Source organism: Triturus cristatus, chromosome 4_2 (assembly GCF_964204655.1).
Source record: "Triturus cristatus chromosome 4_2, aTriCri1.1, whole genome shotgun sequence".
NCBI classification, from domain to species: Eukaryota; Metazoa; Chordata; class Amphibia; order Caudata; family Salamandridae; genus Triturus; species Triturus cristatus.
Window position 1 is genome coordinate 248650696 of NC_140586.1, and position 24220 is coordinate 248674915.

The 24220-nt window shown below is 44.8% G+C and overlaps 1 protein-coding gene across 2 annotated transcripts in view; it reads left to right on the top strand.

Annotated features, from left to right (window-relative positions):
* Positions 1-24220, top strand: part of LOC146833568 (cytochrome P450 2D15-like) — a 222460-nt gene that overhangs the window by 88175 nt on the left and 110065 nt on the right. Inside the window, exon 3 of one of the 2 annotated variants that reach the window (XM_085601421.1) lies at positions 18423-18575. In XM_085601421.1, coding sequence (XP_085457547.1) covers positions 18423-18575 — 153 coding nt within the window. The remainder of the gene's footprint in view (positions 1-18422; positions 18576-24220) is intronic. The other variant, XM_085601422.1, reaches the window with a different exon arrangement.

A 24220-nucleotide genomic window follows, 5' to 3' on the forward strand; every position in this document is an offset into this window, starting at 1 on the left:
ACAATTGAATGGCACAATCAAGTCAAGACTGGCAAAGGTGTGTGCATCCACATCACTGAGTTAGCCAGATGCATTGCCTCTTGTATTGATGGGACTCTGAAGTATTCCTGATAGGAAAACAGGATTGAGTCCCCATGAGATACTCATTGGAAGGGCAATGAGACAAGCATTTATACCAGGACATAAATTGCTGAATATATCTGATGATCTGGTATTGGACTATTGGAAAAGATTGGCTGACCTAGTGCGTTCTGTCTCTCTCCAGGTTGGAGAAGACGCAGTTGCCAGGCAGCCAGCACAGGCGCATGATTTGAATCCTGGAGACTGGGTGGTAGTGAAGAAGCACACCAGAAAGTCGTGCCTAGCACCCAGGTGGGATGATCCACGGCAAGTCATACTGGTCACTACTACAGCAGTGAAGTGTGCAGGTTTGCCCAATTGGATCCATGCGAGTCACACACAAAGGGTTCCAGCCCCTACTGTGAAGAGACCGCAACTGCCTGAAACAGTTGAGGCTGCTGAAGGTTTTGTAGTCGAAGAATCTAGAGTGACAGATTCTGAAGTGACTGACAAAGAACACCTGAGCACAAGTCAGGAGGGCTGGATACCAGTGGTTGACATACCTGAGGTGGTTATTCAAACAAGAAGCAGAACAAGATTAGAAAGACAAGAAACTAATGAGGAACAGATAGGTGTAGAAGAACACACTCAGGAAGAAGTGAACAAAGTTACTGGAGACCCTGAGCAGGACCAGATAGGGAAAGAAGAACATACTCAGGAAAGCAGATCAATAAAAAGACCTGAGCAGGGACAGACAGTTATAGAAGAACACGTTCAGGCAGCAGAAGAACAAATTGTAGTAAGACCTGAACAGGACCAGTTAGGGGAAGAAGAACAAGTTCGGGAAGAAGAAGATCCATCTGAAATAGGACCCGAACAGGAACAGATGGAGGAAGAAGAACAAGTTCAGGCAGATGAAGCCACAATAACAAGACCTGAACAAGAGTAGATAGAGAGTGACTCTGAAGATGAGGAAGAACGGATTGTGCCACAACATAACGAAAATAAACATGCTCTTGAGAGAGACAAAGAAAGTGAAAGTGCAGTGCCGGGTAATAGGGTCAGAAAAGGTGATAACTGGCCAGGTGGAGTCAAAAGGTTAAAATACCATTTGTGAAAAACAAGTGAAAATCCTGAACAAGTGAATGAAGTTACTAGTCAAACTCAGTCAATTGTTAAAAATACATGAAGAAGCCCAAGACTGAGAATCTTGAACAATTAGTTCAAGGGTCCTTAGTGGACCTACGTAATATTAAAAGAGTTTGAAAATTTGGATTTGAATGAAGAGACAGATGAGGAAGAAATACATGCTGAACAGATTGATGAAGGGAAAGTGAGACCTCCTTGAAGTACCAAAGATTTGAATTCACAAATAAAGAAAAGAAAAGGAGAGAAATCTTCTTAGACTAAAATGGCTGGAGACAGGGTTGCCGAAAGACCAAAACGAAGTTGTACTAAAAAATGCTGTAGGGCTTGCATATGTAGCATTTTATTAGTTGTCATAGAATGGCTATTCCTAACAGTAGCAGTTCCTTATCTCATGATAACAGGCAAGAAGAATGGCACAGATACTAATGAAAAGATAGATACTATGAAAGGAGATAGAGTAGAACTAGAAGCAGCAGATGAGATAGATTTACATCACACAATAACAGATAATGATATTTCTTTAAATGTATTTACAAAGTTTTTGTTTCAGTATCTAGACACAATGGCGATTAGTGATTGTTATGTTTGTATGAAATTACCAACATCAGTAGCAGAGGGAGTCACATACCATCATTTACCTTTAACATATGGCATCTCCTGTAGTGTACTGATAAGTCTATTCTATGGAACAGGAAAACTTCAGTATTACTATTCTAATTTAGATGTAGTATTTTCAGAAATTCCTATTCGGAAGAATATGAATCCAGTGCTTAGTAGTCCAGACGCACATTTTATGGGTGAATTTTTCCTAACAATGAAGTCAATAGATATAGTAAAGGCACACAAAAATAATTTAACATGCTCATTACGTGAGGAAGAGAAAGTGTTTTTGAATTTAGTTGAAGAAAGGAGACAGGATTTCCAAAGAAAAGCTCCTGAGCAAAAAACCCATATTCCACCGTGGGCTGAGAAAGAGGGAATTTATACAGCTGGCAAAGCTCATGCTGCGATGTCCCTGGACTTTGTAAAGACGGGGAAAACCTGCCTCCATAGATTAAAGACAGACTATAATAACATATTTATTGGTTCCAGTGAATGTGAACATAACTTACTGATTCTGGGAGGTTGGGGACCAAAAGGGGGAACTGATCCAGTATTTCCTAGGGTTTACTATGTGTGTGGGAATAAAGCTTACTATAAGCTGCCTGCACAGTGGTATGGGAGTTGCTACTTTGGAATTGTATTTCCAAAAATATATCATGTAAAAAGAATCACTGGAAGCAAAGAAAACACTAATGAACTAACACGAAGAAAGAGAGCTAGTTTTTCAGAAATAATAGGTGACATTTTTGGTGTATTGATACCTTCAGTGGGAGTCATTCTAAATTCACATAGAATTTGTCAATTGTCAACAGTAGTTGATCGTCTTTCGACTGATACTGCTAGGGGTTTCTTGATGATCAATACAGAAATGGTTGCAATTAAGTCTATGGTTTTACAAAATCGACTTGCGCTTCATATATTATTGGGAAAGGAAGGCGGAGTCTGTAAAATGCTGAAGGTGCAACATTGTTGCACTTACATACCTGACAAAAGCAAAGAAATCAGAGGATATATTAAGAATATTACAAAACTTCAAGAAGAATTGAAACCACTGGAGGTTGACAGTGTATGGGAGAGACTAACAAAAAGTATTACTTTAATAGGGACTTGGTTTACTAATATTGGGAAAGGTATAATAGGTTGAGTAGTCTTTCCATTAGTTGGTATAACAATAATAGCTTTAACAATAATGATATGGTGTAAATGTTGCAGAAACAAAGGGAAAAGAAGAAAATATGAAGTAAATGGAAAGGAAGGAAAAGAAAGTATGAAGAGATTCAACTTGAAGAAATGAAAGGGAAGTTATATAAAAGAATGAAAGATTTGGAAAACTAAGATGAGAACAAGAACGAAAAGGGAAGAGAAGAAATTGAGATGTGCTAAAGTTGGCATCTGGTTGGGATGGGTAATTTTGTGATGGCTCAAAAATGCCATCAGAGAGGGGATTGATGGAGCAAGGACTCGTAGAAAAGAGACTTGCCCGGAAGCAATCCTCGCATTTAACTCTCTAACATTGTATTAATAACATATTGTATAAAACTAATACGCACCACATCAAAATATGGGCCAGAGAAGCTTGCCTATGTGTTTACTAATGTAAGTAACTCGAGCAAAGTTCTAAAACGGGAAATCTTTATTGCGCATGCATCAACTGCATCTACGCAGTATGGCGAACTATTGCTTGGAGGGAAATTCTTGCACATGAGCAGAAAATATTAAATTAGCAGATTGAAAGCTCACATGCACGGCATCTGCTTTGCTGAAACTAAACAAAGCTATTTTACTAACGCTAATGCGGGGAAAACATGAATAAGTAAATGGGATTAGAGAAGAGATGGGTGGTATACGGTGAAACCATTTATTCTTCAAAATATTATTTGTCTTTCTGACTTTCTTATTTGTGCGCATTTGGGCCTCTCGTATGAGTCCAGAGTTTGTTAGACATGTGACCTCGGCGCATGCCTGGTGAAATAGAGCCGGAAGAGTGACAATATTCTTTAATGAGATCCAAGGACACAAAAGTTACATACGCAAGCGTCGGTGTTAGAGAGGTCATCTATCCTGCCCTGAATCCTGTCCTAAAGTCTTTGTCACCTGATCTTTCCCGGGAGACCCTTTCCAGTCCTTAGGCCAGGGGGTTGGTTTTCACACCATCCTAGGTAAATAATATTTCCTGTGAATGTATAGATGTTGTTCTCTCTCTGTCCTCTCCTTTCTGAGCATAAGTCATTGCAAGGTATTATGTATGTGTTTGATGATTGATTATTAATGAATTTCCTTCCTATGAGTGACGGAGACTGTACTGTACTTGAGGTGGTTCATATGAAATTAATTTAGATAAAAATTAAAAATGTTCCCAAGTCTGTGGGTATTTCATTGGTAACAAAAGAAATTATTAATGTCATTTCACCACCAACTAGTTCAACTAATGGTCCATCGACCAGAGAAAATAACTTTTTGATCAGTGAAAAGATTAGTTAGGAATGAAAGGAAACTAATCTTGACTTTAGAAACATTAAAATAATTGACTCCAGAGGTATTACTAGACTGTGTGTATGTGTGTTTATGGGCCCAGGTGAGTATATGGTATTGGAGTATCTGTTGCTGGTATGCCGCTGAATCACTAGCACCCCAATTCCAGCATCTTCGAGACTTCACTCTTAATGCTGGCACTCATATGTAAGACTTATTCTTAACAGGGAGTTTGCCCCCTGTGCCTGCATCATGAGAGCACAAGTAGGCAGTCCCAGGAATAAGGGAGAACAGAGAGTACTGTTCCAACACTTGATGGCAGTCTCTCTGTTGTTCAAAAGTTAGACTGAGGGAAAGGATTATTCCTTCCACACACCCATCTTTCTCCTTGGCATATAAGAGGTCAGGGAGAGGTTCACTCTCCTCCTCTTCTCCATCTGTCACCAACGGCATGGTGATCTCAGACCTCTCAAAGTGGTGTTTGAGGCGATTTATATGAGGCACCCTGTAAGATTGCTTGGCCGTCTTAAGGTCCACCAGGTAGGTGGCCTTACCCTTCTTTTCAGTCAGTTCACAGGGCCCAGTCCAACAGGTCTGGAGGTCCCTGGGTTCCATGTGTTCCATAACCCACACTTTCTGCCCAGGCTGCAATTCCACAGTGGTAGGAATATGGTCATACCACTCTTTCATTATGGCCTGACTGGCTTCTAAGTTGTCAGACGCTTGCCTCCACAACTTAGCCGTCTGGCTTCTGAAGGCCAGCATGAAGCTCACTACACCCCATGGAATCTTCTTGGGAGCATGCTCCCACCCCTTCTTTTACCAAACTCAGGGTTACTCGTACAGAAGCTCAACGGGGCTGAAGACCACTCCCTTCTGTAGTACTTTCTTGTAGGCAGGCAACGGGCATGGCAAGAGGATGCCCCACCTGTTCTTCAGGGCCCCAGGTAGGCCTCTAATCATGCCCTTCAGGGTCTTGTTGAATCTCTCAACAAGCCCATTTATTTGTGGGTGATAAGGAGTAGAGAACTGCTTACATTTCTTGCTATCTGGCACCCTCTGTCAAGAAATTGGTACTATTAATTATTTTCAATTGAAGAATGACACTTTTTGCTTGAACTATGCGGTCTTTGGAATATCTACTAGGCAGCCCGAGGTTGAATCCCTCTTCACCCACAGATAGTTTACCCTGCAGATGAAGCCAGGTCTTGTATTCATCTTCTAGCCCTCTGGAGCCAGTGATCCCCTTGAAAAATCCCATAGCAGCAGTTACCTGTCCCTTTAAGTGTGAGTATCTTATCTTATAATTTAATTTGATTGCATCGAACAGTCGTACTCAGACATTAAATTCTTCTTTAAAACACTGTGAGAACCATGTTCGGTGACCTCATTTTATAAAGTTGATATTAATTTTCCTGTTGAGGTGCCATGCATAGCCTCATGGAACATCAGGACATTCTTTCATGTCCTAATTTGGTGGCATTAAACGATTGGTTGAGCTCTGACTTATTGAAATAATATACATATAAAAATGAAAGTATCCTATTAGAAAGGTATACACCTTTTCAATGTGCTATATTCCAAGCTTACAGGCGAAGTTGTGAAACTGGCTACTAACATTTGTGCATTTTATTTTTCAAAAGCTAGGCAAATTTCATGAAATTCAAGCAACCTTTTTTGTATATTACTCTTCATGCTTTTTTAAAATCTGTTGTTAAGAAGACTCAGGTTTGCTTATTAGGACATGTCTATTAAATATCTGTACAGGAAAACAGGGCATGGTCCAGTGGATAAGCCACATTAGAAGCTGGGACTCCTTGTTCCAGGGCTGAGTGAGTGATTGAGTGAGGCCAGTTGATACAGTGCACTGCATGGACGCTCTGTCCACCCCTCCTCACCCCAGCAGATTTGGGAGTGTGTGCATTGCATTTCACATGTGGATAAGCTAGCAGGATAGCAAGCAAGACAAACTTGCATTTCTTATTGGAGGATGGGGCCGCTGTGTACTCTCTTGGGTTCCTGTTCTGCTTTGTGGCAACATCTTAAAAACTTAGGGTCGAATTACAAGTGCAGCGGTCCAAAGACTGCCATACTTACAGTTACAGTCCGACTGCTACCTCCTCCGTAGTCTGACCACCCAATTCTGACCATTGTGGTTGGACCGCCATAAGACCACCGTCACCGCCAAGATCCTGGATCCCATGGCGGTGTGAATGAGATTTGGTGTGTTCCAATCACAACCTGCATTTCTGCTGACATTTTCATGGCGGGGACCCCGCCTTGAAAAGGTTGGCAGAAAGGCTGGGAAGGGGCCCCAATGTTGTGCGGGCACTGTGTGCCATGCACGACATGGTGCATGGTACACAGTGCAGCCGACGTGTAAGCTGCGCTGCCACAGTGGCAGCATATGCTTCAGGCTCTTCTTGAGCCGAAGCATGCCACTGCCGTGGCACCACCGACACCACCCCGCCAACCCAGCAGCGTAATCGTAATACGGCATTCGGGATGCCGCTGGATTGGCGGCATTCTCTTGACCGCTGGAATGGCGATCCGGCGGTCAGACCGCCAAACTCATAATCAGGCCCTTAAATTTTACACAAAGTACCAGCTTTGCAGTGCTTCTCCATACCATCCTGTTCAAGCTGAGTTCATCAGTTACAACCTACTGTTCCCGACTTAGGTATGCTTGGTAACTGGCACCCCTCTCTTACAGAAGCGTGACTGATAATTATTCTATAAAAAAAAATGTTTCATTAATTCAGCATTCCATCCATCATCTGTTCTTTTTGCATTTGTCTGGGTCTAAACTGGAATGGCGTGGCATGCAAAAAACGATGGATTTAACCCAGACCTGTGACAGGGGGTGAATGTTTGATTAATTCAGCATTGTATCCATCATATTTTCTTTTTGCACTAGTCACCATAAGTGGGAAGGGTATGCCCAGACGTGGGTCCTGTGCTCGCTAGCCCACCAGATTCAAGATAGCCTGGCTGATGAGGTGTGTTACCCCAAAACCGGTCCCAGGATGCTTGTTTTTGGTCTGTGGATGACCTGGCTTGGCAGGTCGGGCTGGACTGTTCCCATGGGGAACAGGGGCAAGACTGATTTGCATAAGGCTAGGTCTAAACTGGAATGGCGTGGCATGTAAAAAATAATGGATTTAACCCAGATCTGTGACTGGGGATGAATGTTTGATTAATTCAGCATTCCGTCCATCATCTGTTCTTTTTGCATTTGTCGTCCTAAGTAGGAAGATTATTCCCAGACGTGGGTCCCGTGCTCGCTACAGCACCAGATTTAAGCTAGCCTGGTGTGTTACCCCAAAAACTGGTCTTAGGATGCTTGTTTCTGGTCTAAGGAGGACCTGGCCGGGCAGTTCGGGCTGGATTGTTTCTGTGTAAGGTCAAAGAGGTGGTGCTACCAGTCATATTCGATGTAATAAATCTTTCTATCATCAATGACCAGGTACCACCTCCCTTGGAAACATGCTGTGGTGAAAGCGCTATTGAAAAAGCCAAGCTTAAGCCAGGCTTAAACTCTGACGTCTTAAGTAACTATCGTCCCATATCTCTGCTGCCCATGATCTGTAAGGCCCTGGAAAAGCATATTCATTACACTCTTTCTAATTTCTTGGAAACTCATGAGCTTTTACACCACTATCAGACCGGATTTTGTCCCCATCTTGGAACTGAACCCGCACTTATTGCCGTAGTCGAAGAAGCAAAAAAGATAATTGACCAGGGAGGAGCACTAGCTATTATCCTCCTTGACCTTAGCGCCGCTTTTGACATGGATAATTTCAATATCCTCCTTCACAGGCTTAGGACTGCTGGGGTGTTAGGGGGAGCCAATCCTTCCTGATTGCAGCACATTTCAGGTCTTTGCAGGGGAATCTACCTCTAGGTCTCTACATCTCAGTTTTGGAGTACCCCAGGGATGATACTCAGCTGGTAGTATCTCTGAACCATCTGCACAATGCTCCATCTGACCTGGAATCCTGCCTGGAGAAGGTGGCAACCTGGATGCAACATTCTTGCCTTAGGCTTAATGGAGACAAAACCTAAATAATGTAACTAGGCAATACACCTAATATGGCTCTCAAACTGCCATGGCCAACTTGTCTGGGACCCACCTCGACTCCAAAACCCAAGATCAAAAGCTTGGGTGTCTGGTTTGACAAGTCACTTGAGTTCGACCAACAAGCAGTGGAAGTGACAGGTGCCTGTTATGGTACCCTTCGAATGCTGCAGAAAGTTCTCCCTCTACTCCCTATGGGGGCTAGGAGAACTATGGTCTAGGCCTTGGTTCTGTTGTGCCTGGACTATGGTAACTCTCTGTACCTGGGAGCACCATAATCCACCGCAAGGAAACTTCCAGTTGTCCAGAACTGTGCCGCTAGACTGCTGCTGGGCATACCTAGAATGCACTCAGCCAAGCCTTGTCTGAAGACTCTACACTGGCTGCCCATCATGAAGAGGGTTAAATGTAATAGCCCACAATACCCTTATGGGAAAAGGCCCTTTCTTTAACAGGTCTCTTATCACATTCTACCGCCCCAGACGATTCTAGCCACCATCCCTAAAATTCAAAGGACGCAAAGTGGGGGTCGCTTCTTCTCTTACACCGCAGCTAAGCTTTGGATCATCCTACTCCTGCATCTGCGCTCAGAGACCCACCATCTCACCTTCCAAAAGCGTCTCAAAACCTGGCTGTTCCAGTACACTAATCAGTGAGCTTCCTTCCTTCGCCTGCTCTGCCGCTAGCGCTTGGATGCCTCAGAGTAGCTATGCTGGAGAAGTGTGGCTCAGGGGTTAGAGGCGGCAGACCCAGAAGCTGAGATCGGTCCTGGACCAGGGTTCAATTCCCCGCCTCGGCGGGTCTTGGGCTAAAAATTCCACGGACTCGATAATTCTCGCCCCGGTGCCTCCTCGACTCACGGGTTCACACTCTGCGACTCTGGGCAATAGCTTGCTTAATCTCCACAACGGCCCCTCGCGGCGGGATGCCTGACTTTCACCTTGTAGATACCCTGCTATCTCACAGGGGAATACCAGGACGGGTTCCCTAAGCAAGCGCCGGGAAACCCACTGCGGGTAGCTGTGCGCTATATAAGCTCAACTACATTTACATTTACATTTTATGCGATTGAGAAATGTTAATTAATGTTCCCATGGGGAACAGGGTCAAGACTGAATTGCACATGGCTGGGTCTAAACTGGAATGGCGTGGCATGCAAATAAACGTAGGCTTTGACCCAGATCTGTGACTGGGGGTGAATGCTTGATTAATTCAGCATTCCGTCCATCATCTGGTCTTTTTGCATTTGTCACCCTAAGTGGGCTGGGTATGCCATGACATGGGTCCCGTGCTCACTACACCACCAGATTCAAGCTAGACTGGCTGGTGAGGGGTATTAACCCGAAACCGGTCCCAGGATTCTTGTTTCCGGTCCAGGGAGGACCTGGCCTGGCAGTTCAGGCTGGACTGTTCCCATGGGGAACAGGCTAAGACTGATTTGCATATGGCTGGATCTAAACTGGAATGGCGTGGCATGCAAAAGAAACAATGGTTTTAACCCAGACCTGTGACAGGGGGTGAATGTTTGATTAATTCAGCATTTTATCCATCTTATTTTCTTTTTGCTTTGATAATTATTTTATGGCACCAGAAACCACATTTCCTCTTGCTACTTAAGTACTGAATGTTATTGCTTTATTGACCACAGAAAGTTTAAAGGCCGAGTTAACCCTGCTAGTATGCCAATCTGCAGATTACACACAAGTCTCAGCAGGAAATCTAACCCCTGACTTTCATTACTAGTTTAGATAGGAGGATACTTGCACTTGCCAGTTTGTGCACTGATGGTCTGTGGAAAAGGTGTTTTTATCACTCAATCAATCAGGATTTATAAAGCATAGCTAATCACCCGATAGGGTATTCCCGTGCTTGCAGGTCCCTGAGGCTTATTTGAACAACCAGGTCTTGAATGCCATTCGGAATCCCAGAAGCGAGGTGATGGTCCGGAGGTGTGTGGGAAGGCTGCTTCAGGTCTTTGCTGCGATGTGGGAGAAGGAGCGTCCTCTGCTCTTGCTTCAGTAGATGCTGGGAGTGAAAGCGAGGATGAGCGTATTCTTCTTGACGGTTGATGGAAGTTCAGGCAATAGTGAATGTAGGCAGGGCCTCGGTTGTGTAGAGCCTTGTGTGCATGGGTCAGCAGCTTGTATTGACATCTTTTCTGTATTGGCAGTCAGTGATGTTTCATGAGGTGGGGTGAGAAGGGGGTTTATTGGGGAAGACCGAGGATGATTCTGGCTGCAGTGTTCTGAATGGTCTGAAGTGTCTGTAGGAGATGTGTGGCGATTCCTACCTAGAGGGCATTGCCGTAGTCTAGTTGGCTGGTGACGATGGCTGTGTCACAGTGCGTCTCGTGTGTAGGGGAAGCCACTTGAAGATCCTACGTAGCATGTGCAGAGTGAGGAAGTTGGGAGAGGAGATGGCGTTGATCTGTGATTTTATGGTGAGCTTGTTGTCAATGATGATTCAGATGTTTCGGGCATGGTTGGAGCGAGTGGGTGCACATCCTAGGTCTGATGGCCAACAGGAGTTGATCCATGTGTTGCTGCTGTTGCCAAAGATCAGTACCACCATCTTGTCTGTGTTCAGCAGCAGGATGTTGTTCTTCATCCAGTCGGCAACGTTTGTCATGTGGAAGTTGGTTCTGCTGGTGGTGGAGTCATAGGTGAGTGACCACAAGCAATGTTTTCTCACATCAGAATTTTGCACTTTAGTGATACATGTGTGAATGTGTTATTATTAGTACTCTTACTTTAAATAACACCTGCTGTTGGGACACATCTATTTTCACTAGAATGGTATAAATATATTTATGTTTATAGCCTCTTGATTCTGGAAGAACAGAATAGGATGCTTTATATTCAGGAGATGCCACATGTCATTCAATTAAACATGAGCTGGCATATTGTTATTACAAAGGCGTCTACTTAGTTTGTTCCTGGGTCTATTTTCATGGAGATGTCTTAAAAAACAGAAGATTGCAGAGTCAGTGTTTGATTTAGGACAAGTTACAGGTTTCCTAGCCATCAGTGAAGCCTTTTCAAGTGAAGTGAAGCCTTTTAGGTTCTTTTTTACCCACTTTTTATGACCCATGATGTCATGCATTCAGTAAAGAAAACTAATTTTAAAGAACCTATTGTACAATGCCCAAGTTTTCGCACGGATACACCCAGACACAAACACCCAGAAGCATTAACAAACACACCCATATTTACACACCGCTGCACACATGCTCTTAAATGCATACCTTTCTTATTTACCCGAAAAGGAAAGTGAAAAACATGCTATCCCATTCTGAACACACCTGCATGACAATTGGCATATCCTATTTGGAGTGAAAATGGATTTATGACTAGTTGCACTAAAATAATTATTAATGCTTTGTATTAATTTACGAATTAACAGAACACTATATACATTTTCAATAGATATGGAATATAATATAAAAATCAAAGTAGCAATATATTTTATTAAAAAACATTGAAGTTAATTATACACACTATTCAAAATGTTAAAAAGAGTTTAGAAAATATAAACCTCTAATAACAAACGTTTACTGCAAGAATTTCAATGTACAAGAAGAGGTGTGTGTAGGCTAATGAACATTGGTTTTAAATACTTCTGCCTAAAAGTTAAATGCCTAAATGCTTCAAATTGGACGAATAGTGCATCGTTAATGTCTTGTACCGGGCAATAGCAGATTTTACACTGCCTACTTACAACAACAGAAGATCTATTCCAGGAACTGTCAGCTATCTCAACACCGTCTGTTTCAAAACAGAAATGCTGATTTTTGTTATGCCAAAGCTACAACTACATTGTATCCAAGATGGTCGAACAGTGAGTGGCTAAGTTCACTCTCAAAACCATAATGTAGAATATCTTTTATCCGAGTATTTAAACTCACTGCAAGATGTTTGACAGCACATCAGAATCTCTGATACCTAATAGCGACAGTGTTCATTACCACGGGATAAGAATCAGCAGTATCATTCTGTAATTTAAGAAACATTGGGGGATATTCACAAGGACTTATCTCCGATTTATCTCCACCTTAACGCATCAAAAGTGGAGATAGATATAACACCCCATTCACAAGCTGGTGCAAACTGCAGACAACGCCAGTATTCCCGCGATAACTGCCCCAAACGTTATCTTCACGGTGGACACCACCCACTAACCCTAATGAGATGCAGAGTAGGCGTTCCCGTGCAAAAACACACGAAAAAACCACAGCACCACATTCACAACGAACTGCCGGATACGCGATGCGGTTCAAAACCACGCGATAAGCCGTGTAGCAGCAGGTATTTAACACCTGCCTCGTGCAGGTGTAAAGCTGGACAACTATCTGCAGTAGGCAACGGAGCCCCGCACACAGCCACACCCGAAGAACAAACAACGCCATGGAGCTACTCATCATGCAGCTCAGAGCCCCAACAGGGCCACAACACCCACGGCCACCACCCCCAGGCCCGCCACCACCCCAGGACCCGGACCCGCCCCCCCCGGACCACCACAGAGGCAGCGCAGAGTAAGACAGCGGACCTACCAAAAAAACACCACTCTTACAGACCTAACATCCGAGGAAGTCATTACCCACTACAGGCTCAAAAGATCAAATATCATCCGCATCATGACCCACATCGCTCACAGGTTGACGGTCCCAACACAGCAGAGAACCAACATCCCTCCGCAGACAAAGCTGCGGGCTGTGATGCACCTGTTGGCCTGTGGTACCTTCCAACCAACAACTGCCAGAGTCGAAGGGATCTCACAGCCAGCCCTATCAAAGTTCATCAAACCTGTCCTGGATGCCATCATCAGCTTCACACCCCAGTACCTTCACTTCCCCCACACTGCGCAGGAACAGCAGGAGACCAAACAAGGCTTCTACGCCATAGCTGGATTCCCAGCAGTGTTGGGGGCAATAGACTGCACACATGTCCCACTTGTTCCCCCTGCAGATACTGCACAACACTACCACAACAGAAAGCACACGCACTCCAGTAATGTGCAGGCAATAGTGGACCACCGGGGAATGTTCACCAATGTCGTCGCAAACTACTCCAGCAGTGTGCACGATACCTACATGTTCCGACAGTCCTTCACCAACCAGCGCTTCCAGGATGGCACATATGGAACTGGACTGCTCGTTGGTAAGTGCGCAGAGCGTTGTTCTCTCCCGGAAAGGCCAGCGTCACTGACAGGGCTGCTCCTCGCAGTCTGCCACAAGGCCGACGCCGTGAGCAGCGGGACCTGCGACCCTGTGTGCCTGCTGCACCCCAGGACGCTGATACCCAGACCAGGCCTGCCCGCCCCAGCGCTCCAAGGCCACACTGCTCACCTGCCGACACTGTCGTGTGTCAAAGAGGGCCCACCACGTGCCGGTGCAAGCTCCAATCCCCAGTCCCGCGACCTCTGCAGCCTCCTAAGACCATCGCTGGCCCCCACAATGCTGGCCCACATTACTACTTTCTCATTGCCATACTCCACCAGCGTCCTCTTCGTCCCAGTAGGTCCCACATGTGGAACTGTGTCCAGAGTCCTGAATGGCAGTGACCCCAAGTCCGTGGCAGCGGCCGCAGCACCAGACTCCCTTCGATCAGTAAAGCATAATTCTGCATCGCAGGCCTGCGACACGTGGTGCCACTAACCCTGTTCAACGCAAGCCAGCGACACGTGGTGCCACTAACCCTGTGCACCGTGACTGACCGCCAGCCTCTGGTGCAACATCGTTGGTGTCTGAACCTGTGGCCTGGGGGTTGTCATCAGCAACGGGCAGGTATGGACTTGGTGTCTGGCATGAGTCTGTGGCATTCATATCTGCCATGTTGACGGACACAGCTGGCATGTGCCCTCTGCATCATGCCTTGGGGGTAGACCTCCCATTCTCCCCTGAGACACTCTGCGTAAGGCACCTATAACACATACAAGACCCTGCTCTGCCCTCATGACCCTACCCCAGTCTCCCGTAGGTCAGCATCCCATGGCGGTGGGCCCGTGTTGGCCGGTGTGCATCCGGGGCTACTAACCCTGTGTGACTCAAGTCATCCCCCCTTGTTGTTCTGACATTGCATTTCTGAGTGCCTTATAACTGTTGGAGTTGTTGCCAGCACCAGCTACTCCCTGAGGGCTGGCTTACACTCACCCCACACACAGCCAGCACAGGCGTCACTGGATTAGTGGGCCTGCATCACATCCTGCCCAACCAAGTATTGACTCTTTTCTCCCTGCACTGTCACAAGTGATCAAGGATATGCACTCTGCCCTTGGATGATGACACCCCTCCGATACCTGAACACACCCGCCCAAAGGCAGTACAATGCGGCCTACATACGCACCAGGGGCATCGTTGAATGCACATTTGGCATGTTGAAGTCACGTTTCAGGTGCCTGGATGGCACAGGTGGAAAGCTCCTGTACAGCCCGGACATCGTGTGCAAGATGATCGTTGCATGTTGTGTGTTGCACAACATCTGTGTACGCACCAATGCCCCAAGGATCCCAGGTCCAGAAGTACCGGTGATGGTGACGATGGGGCAGGTGGCCCACATCTCACTGCAGCTGCGGCAGGAATGGCCTGTAGGAACACCATCATTGACAATTTCTTCTCATGAGCACGTCACATTGTGGCCGTCCCTGGCAATCATGGGACAGTACAAAATGTCCAATAGCACAATATGTGTGAATAAAACATATTTTCAGGCTACAGGTTGTACTTGTACATTGTCATGTCACAGTTTCCTGCTATGCCAGATGTGAATTGCCATGTTGTGCACATTTGCGGCACCAGTTGTTTCCTGTGCTCTGTTGTGGAGGTGTTGCTGTTTGTACCGGGATGTTGTCAATGTCGAGGTGCACTTATGCTTATGTGTGTATGCTGCACAGTGAGTGATTAGTTCCTGCGGCTCTGATTTGTCTGCCACCGGTCCCTTTTATGCGGTGTGCCTGTCAGTTCTGTGCTTCCACGATGCTGAGATGTTGCAGACTTGGGCAACTTGTGCTCTTAGTCGAGTTGTGACACTTGGGAATGGTTTGTCCGCAGATGTGTCGTTGACGTCAGGGGTTGTTTGTGCAGGTGGTTGTGTCTGAGTGTGACCTGCTCCTTTTCAGTTGTGGTCCGCACTCAGCCGCCTCAGTGTCGTGCCGTGTACATTGTCATGGTGATTGGACTGCAGCCATGCTTCTCGTCATGTGGTGTCTCTTGCATTGTCAGTGTGGCTGACGTATATGCATGTTTGCTGTGTTTCACACGTGTGCATGTGTTGGTTGTGTGCTTGGTGATGTGTTCGGTGGGTGCCCCTTTGGGCACATGGTGTACGTGGGACTACTTGGTGTTTGTGTGTGTGCTGAAGTGTTTCCGTGGGATCAGGGACATGATACTGAGTCATTGTGGGTGTGCAGTGTGCGCTGCTTAATTGTGCATGTGTGCCATTGTGCCCATCTCCCCCCGTCCACCCAAACCCTGGTCGGTGCGCACCCTGTTGATGTGGTGTCGGGTCATGTTGGACAGTGTCCGGATCCCCAACTCCTGTCACCGTCTCCCGAATGGTGACTGTGGCCACCATCTTCTCCATGTCATTCAGCTCCTGGTGTTCTGCTGGCCCCCCTCCTCCGAGGTGCATTACTGCTTTCGTGTTGGCAGCGAGTGTCTGCTTGGTTTTGCCATTCACATCAGTCCAGAGCCTCTTGTGCTCTTCCATTGTCCTCCTCTGCCATGCGACGGCATTCATATGGTCCGAGGTGGTGTGACATCTTTGCCTCTTTGTTGCCAATGACACGTTGGAGGTGATGTACAGTTGGTGGTGGTGTTCTGGCTCATCCGTGGCAAGAATCGGGTTTTCCTGGCGACTGTACCCCGTCTTCCTCTTCCTCTTCTCATTGCCCTTCCACGGGCCCTGTATTCCTGGGTGTTCCTCCATGGGGATTGTGGGGTTCATGTTGTCCTCTGCAGTTGGTCAGGGTGCATCCGTGGTACTCCGCAGTTGATGTAGTTTTTAGTGGCATTTTCCGTATGCTGTTCTTGTGCTTTTTCCCGCATTACACGTGGGTATTGCAGGCCTGCCGCTGCTTATCGCTGATTTCCTCATCGCGTTTGGGCACATCGCATGTTTTTTCACATTGTTGTTTTTTGTTTCTTTATCTCCGTCGAGGTGGTTGTATCGCGGACATTGGCCGCGGTTTTTGGCAGGCTATCGCATGGTACCGCCTTGTTGTGCATTCCACGTTGACACTACGTTATTTTCCCGCGATAGGCTATGATGTGTAAAGTTGCGTTAGCATTTTTTGGTGATATTTAGCACACGTTCTTGTGAATATCCCCCACTGATTCTTAGGGTGCATAGGTAGCAGAGTACCATGTTCCTAGGCGTTGGTCATACCCACAGACAAAGTAGCTCCACCCATGGGTATCAATTCGCCAAAATACCAGGGGTAGCAGAACTGACATCACCCATCATTTGACCTTTACTTAGAGTCACACACATACAATCATACTTAAACATACACACACATTTACACACTCTCAGATAAACAGACTCACCTACAAGCATGCACACAACATACATATAAAAGCATTTTCTACACACCTTAGCTGTCAGAGAGCGTCATATTCCAGCTAATTAAACTCAATTTTTATTACACTATTAGTGAACGATATTATTCACTATTGGTGTAATAAAATTGATACAGAAAACCAGTAAATAGAGCTCCAAACGATGTCCTTTAGGGTGAGCTGCTCCTGTGTTCCAGGCACTGATTTGGCCACCTCAGAGGCCAGGGATCGTAAAGGCAGTGGCAGGAGTAGCAAGGGGCACACCAGAGGTCGCAGCTACGACCCCTAGCGACCCCTAAATGACATCCATGACTCCACCATTTCCATCTCAAGGCTTTCCTCTCAGAAGATAACATGAGAAGTAGAAGTAGGCCAACAGCTGTAGCTTTGGACACCTGCACCATGGCATGAGAGCATGGAGACAGATTGGATCATATCAGCATCTCCACATAGAGGTGTTTATTTACGGTTTCTAATTCTGTATGGTGGTTTCAGGCCCAGAATACATTTTTCATAACATGTATTTCTCGTCCCAAAATATTATCTGGCACATGCATCAAGCTAGGATTTTGCCCAAAAGTGCATTTTTCAAAGGTTTTGCAAATTACCATGAAGTTCAACTTCATGGTAATTTGTGCCCCCTATTAGCGAAATCGCTAATTTTATTACTTTAATGCATTACATTTAAGGAATCTCAATTTGCGATTCCTTAAATGCAATCGCAATTTAAGTAATCGCAATTTAGAGATTACGTAATTTACGATTTTTGCATTTGGGATGATGCATCCCAAATGCAAAAATATCGGTCGCAAAGGGGCAGATTCTGAGAATCTGCCCGTTTGCGACCGGTTTTTCTTTTGATGCATGTGCCTGTATATATTTTGCTTTCAATATAATATATGGATATGCAATTTATTAATCCCTGAATGCCTATGCAGAGAAGACCACTGTCTTTGCAGACTTAGGGGGGTTTGGTCAGGCAAAAGAATGTCGTTTTGCATGCATAAACCCAGAAAAGAATTCCCCCCAACCCCCCCAAAGCCCCCCCCCCCCTCCCCAAGGCAGCAGTAACGTACGCATCTTGGCCAGCTGGAAAGGAAACCCACTACTACTTACACAATTGAGTTATTGGAACAATCCTCATAATAGTGGGGTTTGTCTGACAATAAAAATCTAATTTACAAATTAATAATTTTCAAGCGTCAGTTGTTTTGAATGTGTTTCTGTAAAGGTATTTAAAATCTGCCACTTTTCAGTTGTTACTCTTTTTTCCATCTCAACATCTGATCAATAAACTTAAGTTAGGCCATGATGATGTTAGCTTGCAGTTTCCCTGATGCATATTAGTTATATATGTATGTCTCTATACTTTTTTCCGAGGTTCTTATTGATTGTGTTTTCCTTTTTTCTTTGTAAATAAAACAGGAATAGTGAAGCACAGGATGAAAGATCCTCAAAGGACTGACTGCTCGAATATTGACAATTGCATTTCTTTCAATTTCACAGGAATGGTGCTAGCAAAGTATGGTCACTCATGGAGAGAAGTTAGGAGGTTCTCACTTTCAACCCTGAGAGACTTGGGGCTGGGGAAGAAGTCACTGGAAGAGAGGGTGACAGAGGAGGCTGGATTTCTCTGCTCTGCCCTCAAGTCCACAGGTGGTACGTTTATTTCTCTAAAGAGCATCACATCTTCAAGGAAAGTATTGCTTTTTATCAATCTCTGTGATAGATATTTATTACATAAATACGATTTAGGGTTGCTTAGTTTGCAACTTGTTACTCTAGCTTACCCTTTGGTAGATGTGGCACTACAATTCTGACCTGTGGCTCTCACGTAGCTAGAACAGTGGCAGGGACAGAAAGTAAACAGGTGACTTCTAGACAGATATTGCCAATCCCTTGACTCTTTAGCTCATTCATAGCAAAAAGGAGGATGCTGTGGGACTACCTAAGATAAGGTGTGAATCCCCTACTCTTTGATACTTTTCTTGCTCCTCTGTAGTCTTCTAGTGGATGCTTAGTGGAAGGAGGTGGGTTGAAGGAAAGGGTGGGAGCATGTGGAAAGCAACAGGAAAAAACTAGCCCCGCGTCATCACTAGAGGACACTGCGATGCACACGTCAAAGGGCTGGCCTCACCACCATCCATTCTTTCAGGGTGACTGTGCAGAGTCCATGCCAGAGGAAGAGCAGCTCTATTAGTAACTATCCCTTCTCCCTGGTGCAGTGATTGTCATGCTTCAGTCCCACAGTGGGAGGCCCTTGGGTGCTCGCCCCTGACTAATGCTACTTATATTGGAGTTCTGTTGCAGAAGCTTTGCCCTCCACACACTGCTTGTCATTGTCACAGGCACCTGTAGGCTTGTGGCTCACATACTTTACTTTGCATGAAGGTTACACATCAGGATAAGGGGCTACATCTTTGCACATGAGGCTGTAATCAGTGTTGAATTGTGAGTACATCCAAGTGTAATGTTACTGAAATGTGTACACTTACGCCTGAAAAACAAAGTGGAGCCTAAATTTGGAATATAAATTACTACTGAAAAAAAACAGTAGTCAATGCAGCACTCAGGGCCAACACCTGGTACTTCAACACCCTTCCTTGGAAGATAATGGGGTCAGGGACTTAAATGTAAACCTCCTAGAAAAATATTAATTTAAAGTAAATTATTTAAAATAGTGGAAAATATAGATAATTGTAATTTAATTTTGAAGACAATATAAAAAAGTACATATTTTGCATTTAATTAGAAAATATTTTAATAACATTTTTGCATTTTTAAAAGGGGGACTCTACTGTACATATACAATCATTGGCCTTTAGTTGCTTTCATGTGTGCTGCACAACGCAGCATACATGAAAACAGCAGAAACAAGAAACAAGAAGAAATGAAACATTTCTCCTCGTTGCGCCCGGGAAAGAACAGATTTTGCTTGGTCTTAATCCTGGCGTTACCTCCTATTTACACCTCCCTTGTAAATAGGGTCTGAGTCAGAATCAATGTGTGTTGCTGTGGAATGCCCACAACAACACCCATTGCCCTCCCCTTTCACGCTAAGCATAGCGTGAAAGGGGGCCTTATTTACAAGGCAGTGTTAAGCCACGTTAAGTGGCTTAACACTGCCTTGTGTAAATAAGGCAAAGCCCCTGTCACTACAGGGCCGTCGTAAAAAGTGATGGTGGTGGTGGCGATAGGGGCTTGTAAATATGTTCCTTACTGTGTGAATTGAAGCCTTTGTCACCTATGTATGAATCAGTAAATGGGCCCCCATAACCTCTCCCCTTAAAAAAGGCATGCGTTACTATACAGTATAGGCTATGCTGCTGACAGAGAAGGTGACCTACAGCGTTGGAAGTGTGTTGTATCTCCCTGTTGGGTAATACACAAAAAAGCACATAAAATATTAATTTTAGGTAAAAAAGCTTGTTTTGAGCCAGCAGAAAGCTTTGAAATTACTGACACTATCGGCATTTTGAGCCGCAAAGTGAAAAAACAACAAATAACTAATACATCAGTGCATCTACATCTCCCCTCAACTCTAAAGCCACATATTCCCCCGTTTAGTTTGGAAGATGTCTGTCATACAGAGAACTGGCTTTTTTTTTTGCTGTCTGGCTTTTGCTACCTTACATCCCTCGACAACTTTGTACTCGACTCGTCTGTCAACTGATTAGACAAGCACCACGTTATCGCCTCACCCTCTATTTCAATTAAGAAATCCTCAAACTCACTTAACTATATTGTAAAATTAAAACTTGACTTTCTGTATGGCTCCTTATATCTGTGCCTCAGGAATGAAGCCCTCAAATTTTTACCAGCTTCCTGTTATGCGCCGTGACCTTTCTCAACAAAAAAACGTACCTGCTCAGGATACCAGTACCTTCAAAGTGGCAGTTTTTGGCATGGACTGGAGGAATTTTGTTCAAAACAATTTTTTCTGGGGTGTGCATTGATACATCTCATGTTTGCCTCATCCCTATCACTAGGCCTGGGCGATTAACTCCGCTTCGTTCGCTGAGTTTGCAGAGTTTTCTGCACTCCACGCTCCGCGGAGCTTGCAGAGTGCAGAAAACTCTGCTTCGCGTAGTGCAGTGGAGTTTCTTCCCTGCTGGCGAACTGTAAGTTCACGAGCGCGAGCTGCCGCTCGAGTAGAATTTCTACCCAAGCGGCAGGAAAACCAGCACAATCTGCAGTTCATATTGCACTCTGCCACTTGCGGAACTCTACAGAGTTTTTTGCCACTTCGCGGAGTGCCTATCACCCTGTATGGGCAGGCTGGCAGATGCCGCCATTCCCCGCCCCCATGACTGTCTGTTTTAATTGTGCAAAATACAATGGTATAAAAAAACATATTTCACAGGAACCGGTGAAATATGGAGAATATTTCTTGTGTTCCGGTAAAATTTGGAAAATATTTCATGGTCCCTAAGAAAATGGGTTTCATCATCATAGTGAATGGCTTAAATCACTCTGCAGTTTTACAGCTGTCAATTGTTTACTCAACGGTCAACATGAATCGAAAAAAGAACATGAACATTCTAATTTGAATCACTGCCAATCACTGCCTGTTGGTATCTGCATCAAGTGGAGAAAAGATTCACCACAGAATTTGAAACCCCAGTAGTGCTGTGGCAAATCCTATTTTCAGACTCAGTTCAGAGCATCCTAAGAGAGCGATTGGAGTGCTGAGATGCAGGCTAAATGACAGAGTTGTGGGCTTGGTGTGGCATTTCCGGTCCCCTGCTCTGCAAATCATTAGGATCCATCAGCACATGGAGTTCCAGTGTGAGAGGTGAGAAGATGACCAAACACAAGTAGTATGAGGCAGTGAGTGAAAACTGCAACAACATGGCAGCGTAGAGCACAATGGCTGTAACTGATCGAGGTGAGTGTGCAGGCACAAATGCAAAAGGGAGAACAGAGTATCAGCCTGATGCAGGGGCAAAGGCTATTTGATTGTTGTCCCCCAAACACACTCTCAGCTCCTGGAATGCAGAGGGTAAGTTGCCCTGAACCAGAGGATCCATGAGAAGGGACTGTGTTAGGGAAACAGGGAAGAGCTAACATACGGGGCCATTTATGAGGTTTTGCTTTAGGGCAGTGCGGCAGGCCTTCCTGGTGCGCTGCCTGACAGCCAAAGAAAAGGGCAGGAATGTGCCGTATTTATCAGATACTGCACATTCCTGTCCTTTTTCCCTGCACCAGCACACAATGGGCTGCCATGCGCTAACACAGGCACCTTTGCACCATGGTGCAAGGGTGCCTGCATTACGGGGATTATTATTTTTGGGCAGGAAGGGAAAACGGCCTGACAAGGAGCAAGCCCGATGATGAAGCATGACACTCATTCGGGTGTGTGAGAGCCCCAGTTCCAAAAGGAGCAGACTTCTGTTCCACCCTTTTGATACTAAACCAACCAGTCACATATTCTCGTGATTTCCCTCTGTCAAAAGGAACAACATACCTGTTTGATACTATTTGATATTTATTAGGGGCTCGCATGCTGGACCTATAAATGCCCCTGGACCCCCCCACCATTGATGATATACTGGAATAACTCTGTAATACCAATCTTAGTGCAGATAAAATGACTCCTTACTACTATATTGCCTGGGGGCAGATGGTCACAAGATAGTAGAGAACTTGCTGGAGTTGAGTCAGGAGGAGCAGAGGAACTTGAATGAATATAAAATTTAGATTAGAAAGTTGGATAGGCACTAATTGCTGCCATAAGTTTAACCTTAGAATGATAACATTTTGTTCTAATAACGCAAGGAAGAGACGAGTTGAAGAAGGACTGTATCACATCATAAAGAATGTTAGCATCCAGCTGACAATTTGGAGCCTGAGTAAAATAAAGGGCTTATCTTTGAAGTGCAATAGTGACAAGATAAGTGTAAAGCTGTGGTTGAAAGATGATTCACCCTTAGATGAAGTTACAGGGACTGTGAAAGTAGTTGGACACATGTTACAGTGAGCTGTTGAGCTGAGTAAAGAGAGACAGAGAACATTATTTGTGAAATAGTAGACAATGAGACAATGAGAGAGTATGTGTGGGAAGCAGACATAGGAAGCACAGGTTGCGAATAAAGGTTTGAGGGCTTGTGTTTCTGTTGTGGGAATGATGGCTCAAAGCTGATGGAAGAACCTGCTTAGAGATAGGTGCCATTTGCAGTGGTTGTGGGAAAACAGGCCATTATGCTAAGAACTGCCAAAACAAGAAAAGGAAGGAGACACTCAAAGGTGTAATTGAGATCCATAAAGCCATAATGTTGCAAATTAGCAACAGAAAACAACGTGGAGAAGGTAGAGGGAAACCTCACACTCATTTTGTGAGATTACTTGGGGTGGAAGTAGCATGAATTTTGAATCACGCTCAAATGTAACCATTGTTTTCAGACAAACATTTGAAAGATACTTTCGTTTTGTAGGGAAACTGAGAAAGATGGATGTAGCTACGGAGGAACTAGCAAAATGCTTCTTAGTTCAAAGCATGTCTGGAAGTATGACATCGGGGACGGTGTAGGTTTCTCACAAAGAAGATGATATTAGTGGTTGTCCGCATCAGAGACCTTTAGAAGTAGCATTTAATCCACACGCTACACCCAGATACAAATAGAGGAGGCGACAGAGAATAATTTGTGGTTGGTTGACAAACTGAAACGTTTATGTAGGGAGAAATGGGACTGTTCAGAAGAATATAAACACCAAATAAAGACTATAAGGGAGGTTGTTCTTGTGGTGTCTAAGGTCAGATGGATTCAGGTTGCCATCCGGAATGAAGTTGCGAAGGAATCCGAACATGTGTCTGATCTAGTGTGCTATCAAGCAAGTAAATAATGACTTGCTGTGACTGTTGTAGACTAAAAACGGATGGCATGATTCCACTATGTGTCGATTTAAGGTCTTTTAACAGAGTAGTAGGGTGGACAGGATTCCACTGCTCAATGTAGATAAGAAAAATCACAAAATTGGCTAAGGCAAGGTATTTTTCCTGGCCTGCCCTCACCTCACCCTCTCATCAAGTGAAATTGGGTGAGTGTTTGGAGGTTAACAGCGTCATTTGCACATGTTAAACTTGATGCTGTTCACTCTGATATCAACTGCATACCGGAAACATCCATTACAACGCAGTCATTACATCGCACTGCTTTTACAACACAACTGTTACAACGCAACTGCCTTTACATCACATTCCATTATAACGCATGCCATTATAACGCATGTCACTACAATGCATGTCATTGCAACGCACACCATTCCAACGCATGCCATTACAATGCACTATTAGGTAAGTACTG